General features: G+C 35.1%; 1 protein-coding gene across 1 annotated transcript in view; it reads right to left on the bottom strand.

The window, feature by feature from the left end:
* The window catches only part of LOC150108222 (ubiquitin-conjugating enzyme E2-24 kDa-like), a 219,033-nt gene extending 204,137 nt beyond the window's left edge, over window positions 1–14,896 (bottom strand). The window contains exons 1-2 of the mRNA XM_090415670.1: window positions 14,743–14,896; window positions 14,075–14,226 (exon numbers count right to left, since the gene is read on the bottom strand). Of these exons, the coding sequence (XP_090271796.1) occupies window positions 14,075–14,226 (152 nt within the window). The 5' untranslated portion in view covers window positions 14,743–14,896. The remainder of the gene's footprint in view (window positions 1–14,074; window positions 14,227–14,742) is intronic.
* Between the last annotated feature and the right edge of the window lie 1,383 nt (window positions 14,897–16,279).

The raw sequence follows: 16,279 nt of genomic DNA, 5'->3' as shown, positions 1-16,279 counted from the left end.
GAGGTGCGAAAGGCACCAGTAGCTATCCGTATACCCTGATGATGGATGGAATCCAACCATCGTAGGTTACTCTGTCTTGCTGAACCATAGACTTGGGACCCATAATCCAGCTTTGAAGGTATAAGTGCACGATAAAGATGGAGCAATGAAGCTCGATCAGCACCCCACCCAGTAGAGGATAGAGTGCAAAGGAGGTTCAAAGTTCTTTTGCACTTTTCTCTTAGTTGACGAATGTGTGCTAGAAATGCGAGTTTTCTGTCAAAAATGAGTCCCAAGAACTTGGTTTCTGTAGTTACTAGAATAACAGTAGGTCCCATTCTTAGTTCAAGATCTGGGTGATGAGTGCGTTTTCGACAGAAGTGTACACAGACACTTTTTTCTGTTGAAAACTTAAACCCATTATTAAGAGCCCACAGAGAGACACGATCAATTGCTTGCTGAAGCTGTCTTTCAATTACCCTCATGTTACGTGAGTGACAGTAGATTGTGAAGTCATCAACATATAGAGCATTGTCTACAGTGGGAAGAAGCTGTTCAATGATTGAATTGATTTTAATAGCAAAAAGGGTTACACTTAAGACAGAGCCTTCGGGAACACCTTGTTCTTGAAGATATGGCATACGAGATAGCATACTTCCCACACTGACTTGGAAAGTTCGCCTGGACAGAAAGTTTTTAATAAATATAGGGAGGTGTCCTTTGAGACCTAGGTTATAGAGGTCTTTCAATATGCCATATCTCCAGGTTGTGTCATAAGCTTTTTCCATGTCAAAAAAAAAACAGAGACAAGATGTTCTTGCTTTAGAAATGCATCTCTTATACAAGTTTCTAACCGAACTAAATAGTCTAAAGTTGATCGATGTCTACAGAAACCACATTGTGTATTGGAAAGAAGACTGTTGCTTTCTATATAGCATTAACCATTATGAATGGCATTAACCATTTTCTCTAGTATCTTATAAAGATAGCTTGTCAGAGCAATGGGTTGATGATTATTTGCTTGTGTTGGATCTTTTCCTGGTTTTGGGATAGCAATGACAACTGATTTATGCCAAGAATTTGGACACTCTTCCTCTGCAAGTATTCTATTGTATAATAAGAGAAGATCCATAGAAGATGATGGTAGATGTTTTATCATTTCATAATGGATGTCATCAGGTCCTACTGCACTAGGGTGAGATTGTTGGAGAGCTCTTTTTAATTCCTCCTTGACAAATGGCTGATTATATGGCTAAAGAATGTTGGTAGAAAAATTAAGCCTTTGTTTCTCTTGCTGCTCTTTCAGTATTAAAAATTCCAGAGCATATGAAGCTGTTGCTGAGATTTTAGCAAACGTTTCTCCCAAAATATCTGCAATAGCTTTGGGATCAGCAATAACACTTTCATTATAGTCTAAAGGTGGACAAATAATGTGTACTATATCTGCCTTTCATTTTCCAGATTTTATCCCATACAATTTTTGGACTGGTCATTTGATTAATTGACGTAGTAAATTGGATCCATGATTGTTTTGGACTCTGATGTCTTACAAAACATGCTTTGGTCATGCTCTGTGTTGATCTTTTTTGGCTGCCTGACATTCTGCGTTCCACCAAGGCTTTAGATAGACTGGAAATCGAGATGATGTTTTTGGGATGGTGATTGTTGCTGCCTGGACAATGCATTCTGTTATATATTTTACAGTTTCATTGATAGGTGTTTGACCGATGGCATCAGCATTAAATTTTGCAAGATGAGAGAAAGTGTTCCAGTCAGCCTGGTCCATTTTCCATATAGGTATCTGTGTGGGTGAACATGGTTCCTGTGAAGATATTGTACAAAGAACAGGAAAGTGATCACTTCCATATGTCCTCTTCAACGTCCTACATGAGCAGCAGAAGAATGGCTTCAAGAGGAAGGATGTTCCAGAAGTCAGAGGTAGATGGAATAAAAAAGGAAGAGAACAGGGTCAGTGTGCTTGCAGTTGTACTGAAAAAGGATGCTGAACAGCTACCACTCTAGTGTGGAGAATGATTGTTGCCAGTTTACTGAAGCTGTGACCATGGAAGTACCTAGAGAATAGACACGGTGCTGAGTCAGTAAGACAGAGGTTGAAGCGAGTCCATAAAGGAGGGATCATCTGAGTCAAAGTGCTTTTCTCTGGACAGCATCCAGAATTTTTAAGGAGATGTTATGTGCACCACACCAAACATGTGAACCGTATTCTAAGGATGAGCAGATTTGGGATTTGTATAGAGTCACTAACTGGGTGGATAAAAAAAAAATACTTCTTGACTGGAAGCAAGAAGCTATTGATATGATATTTATGCCAGGAGAGGCTGGAGGTAAATGTCAGTCCAGCAGAGAAATATCTGATTCTGTTTGGCAATTTGAGTATTACTGGGGGAATTGGGATCCATTTTGGGAAAGAGAGAAGGCAAGGCTGAATTTTAGTCACAGTGAAGGTGATCAGTGTCCTTGTCCCATTAAAGGATGACACATCGGTGAACAACCAGAGAAAACCTGGTTACCCAATTAGAAAGGGTAGCAGGTAGACCAAAAGATGGCAATTTGCTTAGCAGGCCTTGATGCCAGACATCAAAAGGTGTGAAAATATGAGTGGTAGCACATGCAGACCTTGAATGGCAAAATCCATACTTATAGTCCCTGATTAACTGGTGGGCTCCTAGGTAGGGGAAAAGTTGACTAGTAATGACTTTTCCCAATTATTTTGGAAAAGACTGGGGCTGGATGATTGCTTCCAATCATCCAGCCCCAGCTGGATGGGATAAGTGCCAGCCATGTAGAGAAGATTGTAGAGACAATACAAGATGGGATTTAGTTGTGGAGCACAATATTTGAGTACAACTGGAGAGATGCCATCAGGACAAGAAAACTTTTACTGCCCAAATTGTTTAGTATTTTTCTTATTTTTTTGCTGGAAAACTATAGGAGGCATATGATACTCAGATTCTGGTATGGTAGGAGGCAATTTAACATGGAAATTGGACAAGAATATTGAGTTGAATTGGGAATGAAGTCCATTGCCAGTGAGGACTCACTTAGAGCAGATGTTTGGATCAGAAAAGAGGAAGCAATAAAAAAAAAAGGGCACAAGGTCAGGATTTAACACGTTCATTGCCAATCACACGATATCGCGCGATGCGAGTTCTCACCAAACGACCGATCACACGTTATCGTGTGGACGTCGCTAACTAAATAAAAAAAATTTTAAAAATTTGGCCACCACACGAAATTCCAATTTTCAGCTTGGCAATGTTGGGAGAGAAGGTTATCAGAAATAGAAATTCAGATGGGTAGATTTAAGATTTGCATTAGTTTACTGTTTATAGCAAAAACTTCATTTTGTCCAGTGAGATTATCTTCCTATTTGGATAGCTGTATTGCAGATGGTCAAGTTTCATGGAGAGGAAGGTAAAGAAGTCAGAATGGCTTTTGGAAACAGGTAAATAACAACAGATGTATGTTACTAAATGGGATGAGGAAACATTAAAGAGAAGGTCAAAATGCAGAGGATTCTAAATTAGTCATTTTTTTTTGGCAAAGAATTGTAAAGTGTGCAGTTTGGACACTGAAGATGGATAGTGGTTGATGTGGCCACCTTGGAGACTATACAACCTATTGCTCACCAATTTTGAAGACTTAAAACCTTTACATAAAAAAAAATAAAAAATAAAAAATCAGCTAACACCTTTTTATTCCCATATAGGGAGTAGGCGAGGCCGTTTTAGCCCTAACTAACTTTTGGAGACTGAGTAGGCAGTTCAATCTCCACTGGTAGCCAATCAGAGATAGCTTGCCCAAGGCTATCACTAATTCAGCAGCACACAGTGAAGAGACTGCTCAACAAGTGCTGCCATGCAGTGGTCCCTAACCCCAACACAATATATTTGTCTGAAAGAGTGTGGGTTCTATGGTCAATTTTCTCGAGTTTACAGGATGAAAAACCTGAGTTTCTGGGAGAAAGAACCTGCTTGCCCATGCCAGAGATTAACTAACTCAGGAATCAGTCGAAAAAAGGCTTAGAAAAATTTCCTCTAGTTGCCAACTAGATTCGAAACCCAGTCTTCCTTTGTGCAGTCAAGTGCCGTGGTGAGCAAATGCCACATCCACTGAGCTACTACCTTTACATAATTAATCGATAATTTTGATTTTCTGATTACTTTTTTCAACATGAATGAACCTGACTTACTTGAAATATTCAATAGTACTATATGAATAAACTGTTTCACTAATTGGTAGACTATACTGGATAAACTATTTTAAATGTAAGTCCTGATTTACCCATTTATAAATTAATTTAGCACACTTTTGTTTTTAAAATTAATGTTCACTGGGTCTGTTTATAGTATACTGATGTAACTGTATATTAGAGCAGCCTCAGTGAGCCTGTTTTGCAAGGGCATCACAACTCCATTTTGCTTCCTTAAAAGTTGTGCTAATTATGATGCTTTTTTTTTTTCCATGCCTAATAATCATTCGATCATGAGGGAGAAAATGCCATTAAGCTTTTACTGAGGATAGTAAAAGCTTAATGGCAGAAGTAAAATTGATTCTTACACAAATCACAGTAGATAAAATACCAAACTAAGATCTATGACATACTTCTTCACATAGATCAATGGCTAAGACAATTGTTAAGAAGCAAGTAAAATAAAATAATTTAGAAATGTGTTCTTTAAAATTTCCATGGTTAAGCAGTATAAATAAATATCTCTATTATGAATATGACAGATCTTTTGAATATCACTATTGATGGCCAATAAATGAGAAGAAATATGAGGTAGTGCATCTAAATAAATATACTAGCAGTGATGTAACTAGAGCTTTTGTTCCTCGGGCAGTCCCTGAGTTAGCCACACCTCTCAATACATACCAAAATACTACAAAAAGTCAAAGTGACGTATAGGGAAATAAATTAAAACACTATTTATTTTTGAAGTAAAACTTTAATTTCAACATTCTAAAATGTTATTTTTCTTGCTTGTCTGTTAGCAAAATCGATGATATTGCCGAAGTCTATTTCATATTAATGTAGGTAATTCTTAATTTTATTTAGAAAAATTCCTCTCACAACTAGCAACACTCACAGCAATTGTGTGAATGTCCAAAGTATTACAATATTTAGAAATGAGTTCTCAAGACTGTATTTTAGAATTAACTGCAAAAGTTCAAAAAGGTTCAAAGTGCTGCCCCCCCCCCCCCCCAGCTATGCCTCTGTGTACTACAGAAATTGGCATTTAATATTTTTATTTTAGAAATTTCTCAAACTAGTCTTAGCATTTCAATGCGGTCTTACACTTATAAGCCATGTTTGCAGTTCACAAAATCATGGTACTAGAATTAAGGCAAGATAAATGTTGTTAATGTGGAATATTAACTGACAGGAAATGAGTTCTCATTTGTGTTTTCATCCCCAATGAAATCACAAGAACTAAGATGGGCTTGCCACACTTTAAAATTGACCACAGAAATTTTTCAGATAAAATCATGATAATTTAATTAAAACATGATACAAAATAAGCTAAATGTGACCACATAAAGTAAATAAGTCCAGTGTAAGAAGTTAAATTATCAAACTTTCAATCTCATGAAACTCAATGCTGTTTTATTCCTTACAAGAAGAATTATTTGCACCTATTGTCTTGAATAATATCCAGAACTTCATACAAGATAAAATTTCTAACTAACCTTTTATAACAAACATATCATGCAAAACTTCCTCAATATCCTGCATATCAAAAGAATGCTTATGATGAAAGTCAGATGAGATCAAGATATTCATCAGTATTCAGTCTAGCGTGTTGTACAACTGCTAACACTATACAAAACCAAATCTCCATTTAAGTGGGCTTTAAATTGTTTAGTGAAGTATTCATCATAAGTATTTAAGTAGTTTTAAATTTTTAAGAATATCATCCCAGATTTTTTCAAATCTGGGGTGGTAAACCAAAAAATTTTCTTTTTTTCTGTTAAGGGTATCCCCAATCTCTAAATAAAAAGGCATATGGTTGGGGAAAATAGTTTATATAAAAAAATAATAATAATTCAATCATCAAATTCCTGCCATGTACCCTCAAGGGGTATACAGGATATGATAGTACTACATGAAAAAAAATTACATCATTACTAACGTCCTATCCATAATTTTCCTCCAAATCAGTCTGTTACTTGTCAAGACTCCAACATTATCAGATCTTATATTTCTATCGTCTAAGGCACTTTGTACTGTATCAATCCACCTACATCTTGGTCTTCCTCTGGGTCGTTTTGCTGCCAACCTGGCAGAGAACACTTGTTTTGCTAATCTTTCTTCGCCCATTCTGTTTAAGTGGCCATACCACCTGAGATTAGCTCTGCTAACACATTCCTGGATATTGACAATGTCAAGCTCTTTCCTAATTCAATAATAATAATAATTCAATAGAGAACTAATTTATATTTGGAAAATATGAATATATGAGAGCCAATTCAAAAGTTTTGCAAACTGTACTACTATTCTTAAGATAAACATTTATTTTTAAAAAAATACATTTATAGGCCTTCAATATAATTTCAATTCTTCCTTATAACTGCTATCTAACATTTAGGTAACTTTATCAATAGTAGTTAAACATTTCCCACTGAATGGCTGACTTACTGAACAGACCAAGCCTGAAGAGCTCATGTCATGACTGTACAAGTGATGAGAAAATAATTGTCATCCATGCTTTTCATAAGATCAAATATTTAATGTAAAACATGTGACATCCATATTGTAATGGCCATTGCATAAATCCAGTCTGAGTTAGATTCTGCTTCCATTCTGAAATCTTAATTCACAGAAGCAGAATTCCAGAAACAGAAAACAAGTACATCAAAGATTTTACTCTGTTTGGCTTACAACTGACATGAAGGTGAAAACTATTGCATCATGACTGGCCAAGTGGTTAGCGTATATGTTCTCCAGCCAAACGGCTGCGGGTTCGAATCCCACCGTGGGCATGGAGTTTGTGATTGTCCTCAGAAATACTAGTGGCGGTGGGCAGCGACAGAGGGTGTAGTTGCGGTCAGTTAGTGGATTGAGTGGTGGAGACAAAGTTGTAGAGCAGGTGCCCTCCCTTGATGAGTCTTTGGACTCTGGAGGTGTCTAATAATAATCCCCCCCACCACCACAAATGACTAGTGTGCAGAACTTGACCTTCGTATTATACTTATAACTACATTTTCACAAGTATATACAAACAACATTCCTGTCATCATACAATTATGTATACTAAAAAAATTACAGAAATCTAATCTGACCACAACAGGAAGACAATTTACTATTCTGATAATTGAAGAGTCACAAGATTGAAGTACAATTAAAATATGACTTTCTGTCACATTTGTAATCTAGATTTGTTTTCTTTTATGGACTGCAAATTGCAAAATTACAATTTTGCAATTTGCAAAATTGTAATTTTGTGGGAATAAATTTATTGTAGCAACAATGGGGCTTTTTTTTTTTTTTAAATTTCCCCCCAAGTTTAAAATACATACTAAATTAACTTGTTCCTCTTCAATAACCTGATATTCTTTGAAACAAACTTCTTTCCATTCTTATGCTGCTGTTGTTTATGAGTATAAACAACCGAATGAGGTGAAAACATGGCATTTGTTAACCCTGCATATTCTTAGGTCAGTTTGTTTTGCAAGAGTAAAAACACAAGTGAATTTTTATATATAAATATATTTACTCGAAACAAAGTATACACACTAACAAAAACAGAATGGTCTAATATTATCCCATCAAAACTATTGCTCGCTATGATGACTTCTGTTTGCCAAGTAAAAGAAAATCTGAATGATATCAACATAATCTTGCATAAATTCATAAGATATCCAAGTTTGGTACTTCTCTACAATAGCCTTTTTTCCAGATGAACCCATAAAAACTCAGTAGGATTTTATTATGAAAAGTGGGTTTACAGAGAGTTTCTTAAACCATTTCTAGCATATAACAATTAAAGAACCAGCGCTTTTCACCCTAAACATTTATGTTTAGGGTGAATATGGTTGTGGTATATGGTTGTGGAGTGCATAACCACTCGGATCTTTAATCTTATTAAATATAAGATTTAATCTTATTTAAACTAACATCACTCCACTCTAATAAATGTGTCCAAGATGTGAAAGACCCATGACTTCAGATTGAAGCTGACATATACTTACCCTACCATTTTAGTATAGCAAGGTAAACTCGATATTTTAAATTTAATTCTTCCACTATGTACCAAATTTTGAAATTCCTATGTGGAACAAGAAGTTTATGTTATGCCACTCTAAATGACAAACTGTTGTTGTTTCTAATGAAATTTTCATGCTGACTTCAGTGGTAATTTCTGTTCCATACTGATTTCCCAGAAGATTAGAAATAAGTCTATTTATGCAGCTGCCAATCACTGAGTGCTATTTTCTCGCCAGAATTCTATCTTGGTTGAGCAACATAATTTTGCCCAATGGTAACCATTCTCAGTGTGTCCTGGAAATTATCTGCATTGGAACATCAACAAACTTCCAGCTTGGCTGCCCTAGTAGAGATGGCATTCCAGATCTCAAACCAGCAGACTACAAGTTGGAATCCCAACATAGCAATGATATTTGTGAACGTCTTTAGATGATAGATGAATTTCATCAGCTAGTGTGGGACTAATGCCCTTGTTTACAGAAGTGGCTTAAAAAAAAAAGGTTCTATATTGTGTTTAGAGTAGGATTACAGATTATATAACCTCTAACCCTTAGTCCTTCCAGTGGCCTGGAAAAAGGTCCCAAAAGTTCAAGTATAACTGATCCATACTCCAAGTTTTCTGTTGGGATGTATACCATAATTAAAGTTAATTATTACTAAAATTTAGTTAAAACAGCTTCATAGTTCCAAACTGTTGCTGTAAATGGACTCAAAAGTCCTAAAGAATTAGTACTTTTTTTAAATAGCAATCATTAAATTTACAACATTTTTATTCAAAATCTGTATTTTCACTTATTTATGTGCATGCAAGACTTATATTAAAACAGTCTCTTTGAAATATGCATTAAAATCTAAAAATTTATTATGTTCATTCTTATTTGCAGAATGAGCATTATGAATCAGAAAAAAAAAAATCACTAGCCACATAAAGCTTGATAACAGCTGTTACACACACAATATATATATAACATGAAAAAGTAATAAAAAAATTTATTTTGAGAATTCTCAAAATAAAATGGTGAACTAACTTTAACTCTACTCCAAGGATGATAAGTAGTTGGTTACAATTTGATACTGATACCATAAAACGATTCAAACAGATACTATGAAAACTATATTATTATTATGTAATATCGACTGCTGATAGTTTAATGTTATATAAGTATTGCTGTCATAAACTAAAATTGACATGTGGGAGGGGAATTATATTGTATTAGGAACTTACTTGGAGCCTCTGTAGCTCAGTCAGTATAGACGCAGCCCCTTTGGTCGGAAAGGCCTGGGTTCGCTTCCTGTCTATGACGTGAGGAACCTTTCATAAGTGTTTTTAAAGGTGAGTTAGCCGGTCTCATATGGAGGTAGAGGGTTTTTTTCACCTGTCTTTAATATGTATAAGCTAGCTAGCTTAGAAGCCATCATACACCAAAATACACATGCATGCCAATATGCACCAATAAACAGATTGTGTGTGACACACTTTTTTTACAAATAAAAAATTCAACCAAAAATGAAGTAATCTGTGATGCTAGAACTATGCTGCTGCCAACATCTTCTGCTTTTGTGACATAACTGCTATATTAGTTTTGGATTTTTTTTTTATCTAAATAAACTTCAGACAGAAACATCCAAATGATCTATTTGTATAATTAGTCGGTTGGTTGTTTGGAATTACAATCAAGCACTAAGACTATGAGGCCAGTTTACCTCACAGCTTTTTCAGAATTAAAAACTGTTTTGCCTCCATATGAGACTAATTAACTACCCTTTAAATGAAAAAAAAAACATTATACTGGTTCTTCACATCCTGGACAAGATTCAAACTCAGCTCTTTACAAACAAATGGTGTTTGTCACTGGCAAACGAGCTAAGGAGGATCAGTGTAATTAGTCATTCAGTAGTATAATGTTTTTTTTTTTTTTTTTTTTTTTGTAAGACACTTAACTAAAGGTCTCAACATATGAGGTAATTACCTGGGTGGTTGCCAGCAGTGTGAGGACCTCTGTAAGAAAATAGTATATGTGGAACTACAAGGGGGGGGGGGGGTGATTATGAAGAGCTCAGGAGGCAGCTTGCAGGTGTAGCATGGAATGAGGAATTAGCTGGAAAATAGATCAATGCAGCTTGGGGAATTTCAAAAACTATCTAGTAGATGCAATGTCTAAATGTATTCCGAGGGTGAGAAGGTTAAATAAGGTAGGTGTGAAATGGACGAATAAAGAGATTAAGCATGCGATACAGAGAAAAAGGACATTATGGAGGCAGCATAAGAGAAGTGGAAATAACCCATTCCATGAGGACTACAAAAGATCAGGCAAGGCGAGTGACTTGATTGGTGAGGGTAGCTAAAGAGGGGTATGAACAGCGGTTAGCTAATGAAGCCAAAAAGAATCCTAAGGAGCTCTTTCGATATGTAGCCAGCAAAAGAAATCATGATTATGGAAGGATGACATTGATTGGAGAAAATGGTATAATGGCAGCTGTTGCAGAAGGTGTGGTGGAGATACTTAATGAGCAGTTCATAAAGGTCTTTCAATCTTGTGAATGTGACTTCATGGAGAGATTGAGAGCAGTTGATGATGGGGAAGAGAGACTGACTGTAAGTGAGCAAGAGGTGAATGAGGAGTTGAGCAAACTAGGTGTAAATAAGGTTGTGGGATTTGATAATATATCACCACGTATTCTGAAGGAATGTGCCAGGGAGTTGACCCTGGCCTTGACATATTTTTTTAGCACGAGTCTTGCACTGAGTCAAGTTCCTAAGGAATGGAAGGAGGGCAAGATTGTGCCACTTCATAGGAGGTGATAGAACTCAAGCATCAAACTAGAGGTCTATCTGTGTGTTGTAGTTAAGTTGTTGGAGAAGCTTGTGAGAACTAGGATCCAGAATTGGGTTGACAACAATGGTATTACCTTTCATGGACAGCATGGATTTACTAAAGGGAAATGTTTTAGTAATCTAATTATTACAACAAGGTGACTGATTCCATGGACAGAGAAGAAGGATACACAGTAATATACTTAGATTTCGCAAAGGCTTTTGATAAATTACTACATGATAAGTTGAGTCAAACTAGAATGGATGGGGTTGGATATTAGATTGGTGCATTGGATTGGAGACTGGCTATCTGATAGGTATAAACAAGTTGTGTATGGGAGGGAGCGATATCCAGGAAAAGGAAAGTTTCTAGTGGTGTGCCATGGGGGGGGGGGAGTTAGGGCCATTGCTGTTTAACTTGTATATTAATGATATTGGTGAAGATTTGGATGGAGATATTCAGTTGTTTGCAGATGATGCAAAGTTGGAACAAACAATGAAGAGTAGAGAAGATGTTGTGGCCTTACAAGACTTGAATAAATTGAGTGATTGGGCACGGGAATGGGAATTACTAAAACATGACCTGCATTGAACTCATGGGAATGCGAGTTCAATGTTGCAAACTGTAAGGTTTTAAAATTTGGAAAACAAAAGTGGGATGCAGAATTTATGCTTGGTGAGGATATATTGTCAGAGATGGAGGTAAGAGTGGATAAGGATCTGAAATTTAGGGGACACATAGCCAAAATTGTGAAGACAACACAAAGGCTTCTGGGAAAGATGCAGAGGACACTGACTTGTAGAAGTAGAGAGATTCTTGTTCCATTGTATAAGGCTTTGATTAGGCCACACATGGACTATTGTGCCCAGATTCTGTAACCTGGTTTTCAGAAGGATGAAGAGATGTTGAAAAGGGTCCAGAGGCAACTGACTAAGGTAGTTTCTAACCCCTGGAATGTCAAGTATGAGGAAAGACTGAGAAGATGCAACTTGCATAGTCTGGTGGACAGGAGGAAGAGGGGAGATATGATAGAGACCTACAAGTTATTAAGGGGTTGTTATAGGATCAATGCTGGAGAGGTTCTACAGAAAATAGTGGGAGATCAGGGGAGAACCAGAGGTCACTCCTGGAAACTGTATAAAGAAGGTGTGAGTAAGGGAGTGAAAGCAGGTTTTTTTCATGCAGAGCTGTGAATAATTGGAATGCCTTGCCTGAGAGTGTGGTGTCTGCAGGGAATTTGAGTATGTTTAAAGCACAGTATGATGAGCTGTGTGTATCATAAAAGGACCTCCTAGATGAGTCTTTTGACTCCATGGGGTCTTGGGTAATAATAGTCATGATTGCTATCCCTTCAGCCTATTGCATAAGCACCTCCTTATAAACTTATATATTTATGATCAATGTTTTTTTCAACTACTAAATACTTAAATAACTGAAAATTGGGTTTTAAATCGGTCGGAAATGTGATATAACCAGTAACTGACTAATTTTGCCACGTTAACTGGTCATTTCTTCTTCTTCTGGTTTAGATGAATATACATATAACAGCTTAAAACAAATGAGCTTAGATTACAAATCAGTACATAACTGAAAAATGAAAAATATCAAATTCATAGTGGAGAGTGGATGCTCCACATATTTGTACTTGGTCAGTCATTGTTAAGCACATGGCTCCTATAATTAGTTGCAAAATTAAACTCTGACATGTGAAGAGATCTTATGAGTAATTTCCAGATATCACTAAGGATCATCCCTTGGTTTCTGTTCAAGGTTCCTTGTGAGGAACCTTGTCTAACCCAAGGAACCTTGCTTCCTTTTGTTAGACAACTCCTTCCCATTCATATTTATATTTAATTAATAACAAAAACACACTTCAACTACATTTTAGTAAAATTTTACAAAAAGGTTGTCAGAATTGAATTTGCAAAAGATTATACAGCTTAAACATGCCACATTTTTAGGGGGGGGGGAGTTAGACAACTCCTTCCCATCTGTTATATTGACTTTTTAACATCCCATCACTAAGTGAGAATATTACTTAAGAACACTTGAACAAGTTATATATCTACTCTAAAAACAAACTGCCTTCTTCAAGAACTATTCTCTTTCTCTAATAAATTAAGATTTAAAACTGCTATATCACTCTCTTATTAAGAGAAAGGAATGGTGATAAGAGCATACTATTTATTACACTGTTAATTCCTTTGGTTTCTTTTTGTCTGAGTTGTAAATGGGTCTGGGTCTTCTGATGTTAAGTTGCAAGCTCATTAGTTAATGTAATTTTCAATTACATTAACTAATGAGCACAGCCATCCTTGGGGTTCTAATAAATAACTGACTCATGACTTTTGAAAATGAATGCAAATTTTATGACTTTATCACTATTCCACTATAATATAATTCATAGCGAAGTAATTAATATATTATTAATCAACCCTCTTGGATCAAATACTCATCGAAGAAGAGGTGTATTTTATATATAGCTCTTAACTTGCTGGATTAACAAAATTCCACACATCCAAGAATGTTGGATTTCAATGATAGTAAAAGTTTTATTTTTTTTTTTTTTTCCAAAACAATTCTACTGCACATATTTATGGTGTATAAAAATGACTACTGTTACTAAACGCTACAAATTATATTTTTAGATACCATGTTTTACCTTTCAGTCAATTAGTTATTGATGTTTATCACAAACACAAGCGAGGACAGGTTAGACCTATGAAATTCTTGCTATTATTAATAGCCAAAAAGACCTAAAGGGTACACAAAACTGTTAATTTTCCTACTTTTTTTAGGCTAATAATTTTTACGTTTAATAAACATGAGTATAAACATATCCGGGTAATGAAGAATCTTTAATTTCCTATCCACACAAAATGTGTGTGGATAGGTGACATAAAACAGCAGATACAAAATATGTTTTAGTGAGTTTTTAGAAGAAATCGAGAAACTATTTTTCGTTACAGAATATATTCTATAAAGAAAGAACACTTATACTAAGTTAGTCAATTTATAATTTCTCTAATAACGTATATATTTCTCTTACCTCTTTGCACTAGTACTTAAAGCTTTGGACATTTTTGGATTCAATTTCGGCTCTTTATGATCTTTTTCTTGATTTGATGATCCAGTTCCACGTCCTCTTCCACCACCTGCAGAAGATCCGGAAGGGCCTGCCTGTGCACGATCACCAGACATCTGGAAAAAAATGTTACATACATAAAATATACAGATATATAAAAATGACATCACTTGTCATATTGGAGCATGAAGGGCATCATCATTTTAAAATTCTGCGTGGTAACTACTACTTTTGATAAACCGTGTCTGTAATTTAAAAGTAAAACATATACAAGGAATGTATCAATAATTTTGTAATTTATATTTTGTTTATTATTTATTTTATATGGGAAAAGACGACTAAATCCTATGAATGAATGTCAATTAATGACATGTAAATTTTTCGAATACCCATGTTAAACTGACAGTACTTGTTTAATAAATTCTTAGATAATCATTTAAAGCGCTTCGTTTGTTTTGTTACGTGAAACGAGACACGCCGGTCGGCTTAAAGACGGTCAGCCAGGCTTCGTGATTATGCAGTACGCACGGCGATCTCTAACAAAGGCCTTCTTCGTGGTCGCAAAGATTAAGCACAAATTTCTTAGATTTAAAAAAAAAAACTACATGGTCAGCACATAAAACAAATGTTACCTGGTATATCGAATGTAAATAAAGATGGCAAGCACAGGCGAATTCAATATTATTTCGATAGCACAAATCTACTACTGCAGACGCAGCGTGTGATCTTAACTATGATCATAGGCTGTTCCACTAGCGGTTATGTCTCCCAAAAGGAAGAGCAATTTTTAATGATTGTTAAAATAGAATTTTCTGCGGGTAAATTTAAATAATCAATACCATTTTTGTAACAGAATGGGAAAATTAATGGAAAATTTTATTTATTTTATCCAAATATCTGAAGTAAATATCAAATGACAAAATACTACAAAGCTGACGGGGGGAATGAAACACGAAAAAGCCAAGCTGGTCTATTTTCATTGGTGTGAAAACTGCAGGCGAGTGTCAAATACCCACTAATAATTCTGCGGATTTGTGCTTCATTTCAAGCGGAAGTTCACGAACACGTGCTTCAAGTTTCTACGAACACAAAAACCTCGAGTGATTTTAGAGATTTCTGAATTCTAATATTTTAATTCTTAAAAGAAAAGGAAAAAAAGCAAAAGAAAAATACAAAATAAATGCGAAAATACATTTGTTATTTTTTTTTTTTTGGAAACCATATTAACGACTTACGTTTTATTTAATCTGATTATAAATTTTATTAAAATAAAGCATAAACAATAAATAATAGAAACAACCAAGATAACAAGAAGGGAAATAGCTTTCAATTCGTGACGCAGTAAATATAATGGGTGACGCCCTTGTGAAAATGTGTGAGATTATGATAGCGCCATCTTGTCTCAATCTGCTTTGAGTATAAAGGGGGCGGGATCGAGTCCGAGTGATTATTAAGAATAGAACCACCAATAACAATGAATACCTTGTTCTTGTTTTTAAATATAATAATTAAGTGCCATGTTCTAGTAATTATATTTATTTAAACTTTTAATTAAGAAATGGTATTTTTTGCATGTTATTAAGCATTTTAATAATTTATTACTTCACATAAAACTCTGAAGCAATTATTTTAATATAAAATTTACTTTATGATTTCAGCTCGTATATATATATATATAAGGACCAGTGCAGGAACAAGATAATTACGCGCCCCGGACAGACTAATTTTTTTTTTTTTAATACTTAAGTACTAAAGTACTTTCTAATTGTAAGTGTAATTTTTTTTTTTTCAAATTATTAATAATTTCATAACTTCATTATTTCTACTTATCATTTTTATTAACTCAGATACAGTAGCGCACTCAGGATTTAATCTTGGAGGGGGGGGTGACGAGTTTAGTAGGCGATTTGAGAATACATCGCATACGACCTATGAATGAGCAATCTAACTCATAAGTAGTATAGAAATAGACGACATGACACAACATAAATTTTTTTTTAAAAAAAATAATTTTAATTAGGAAAATATTTTTGGAAAATTTTCTAGTGTTTTTCCCCCTTTTTTAGGGAGGGGGAAGGCCCCCTCTGGGTGTGCCACTGCTCAGATATATTACATGAAAAAGAAACAAAAATTATTAATTTTACACTGTAATTTTAATTTAATCGATCA

This window comes from Typopeltis vanoorti, chromosome 3 (assembly GCF_054136105.1).
Source record: "Typopeltis vanoorti isolate ZY-2024b chromosome 3, IOZ_Tvanoo_1.0, whole genome shotgun sequence".
Classification (NCBI taxonomy): Eukaryota; Metazoa; Arthropoda; class Arachnida; order Uropygi; family Thelyphonidae; genus Typopeltis; species Typopeltis vanoorti.
This window is presented reverse-complemented; position numbering and strand designations above follow the sequence as displayed.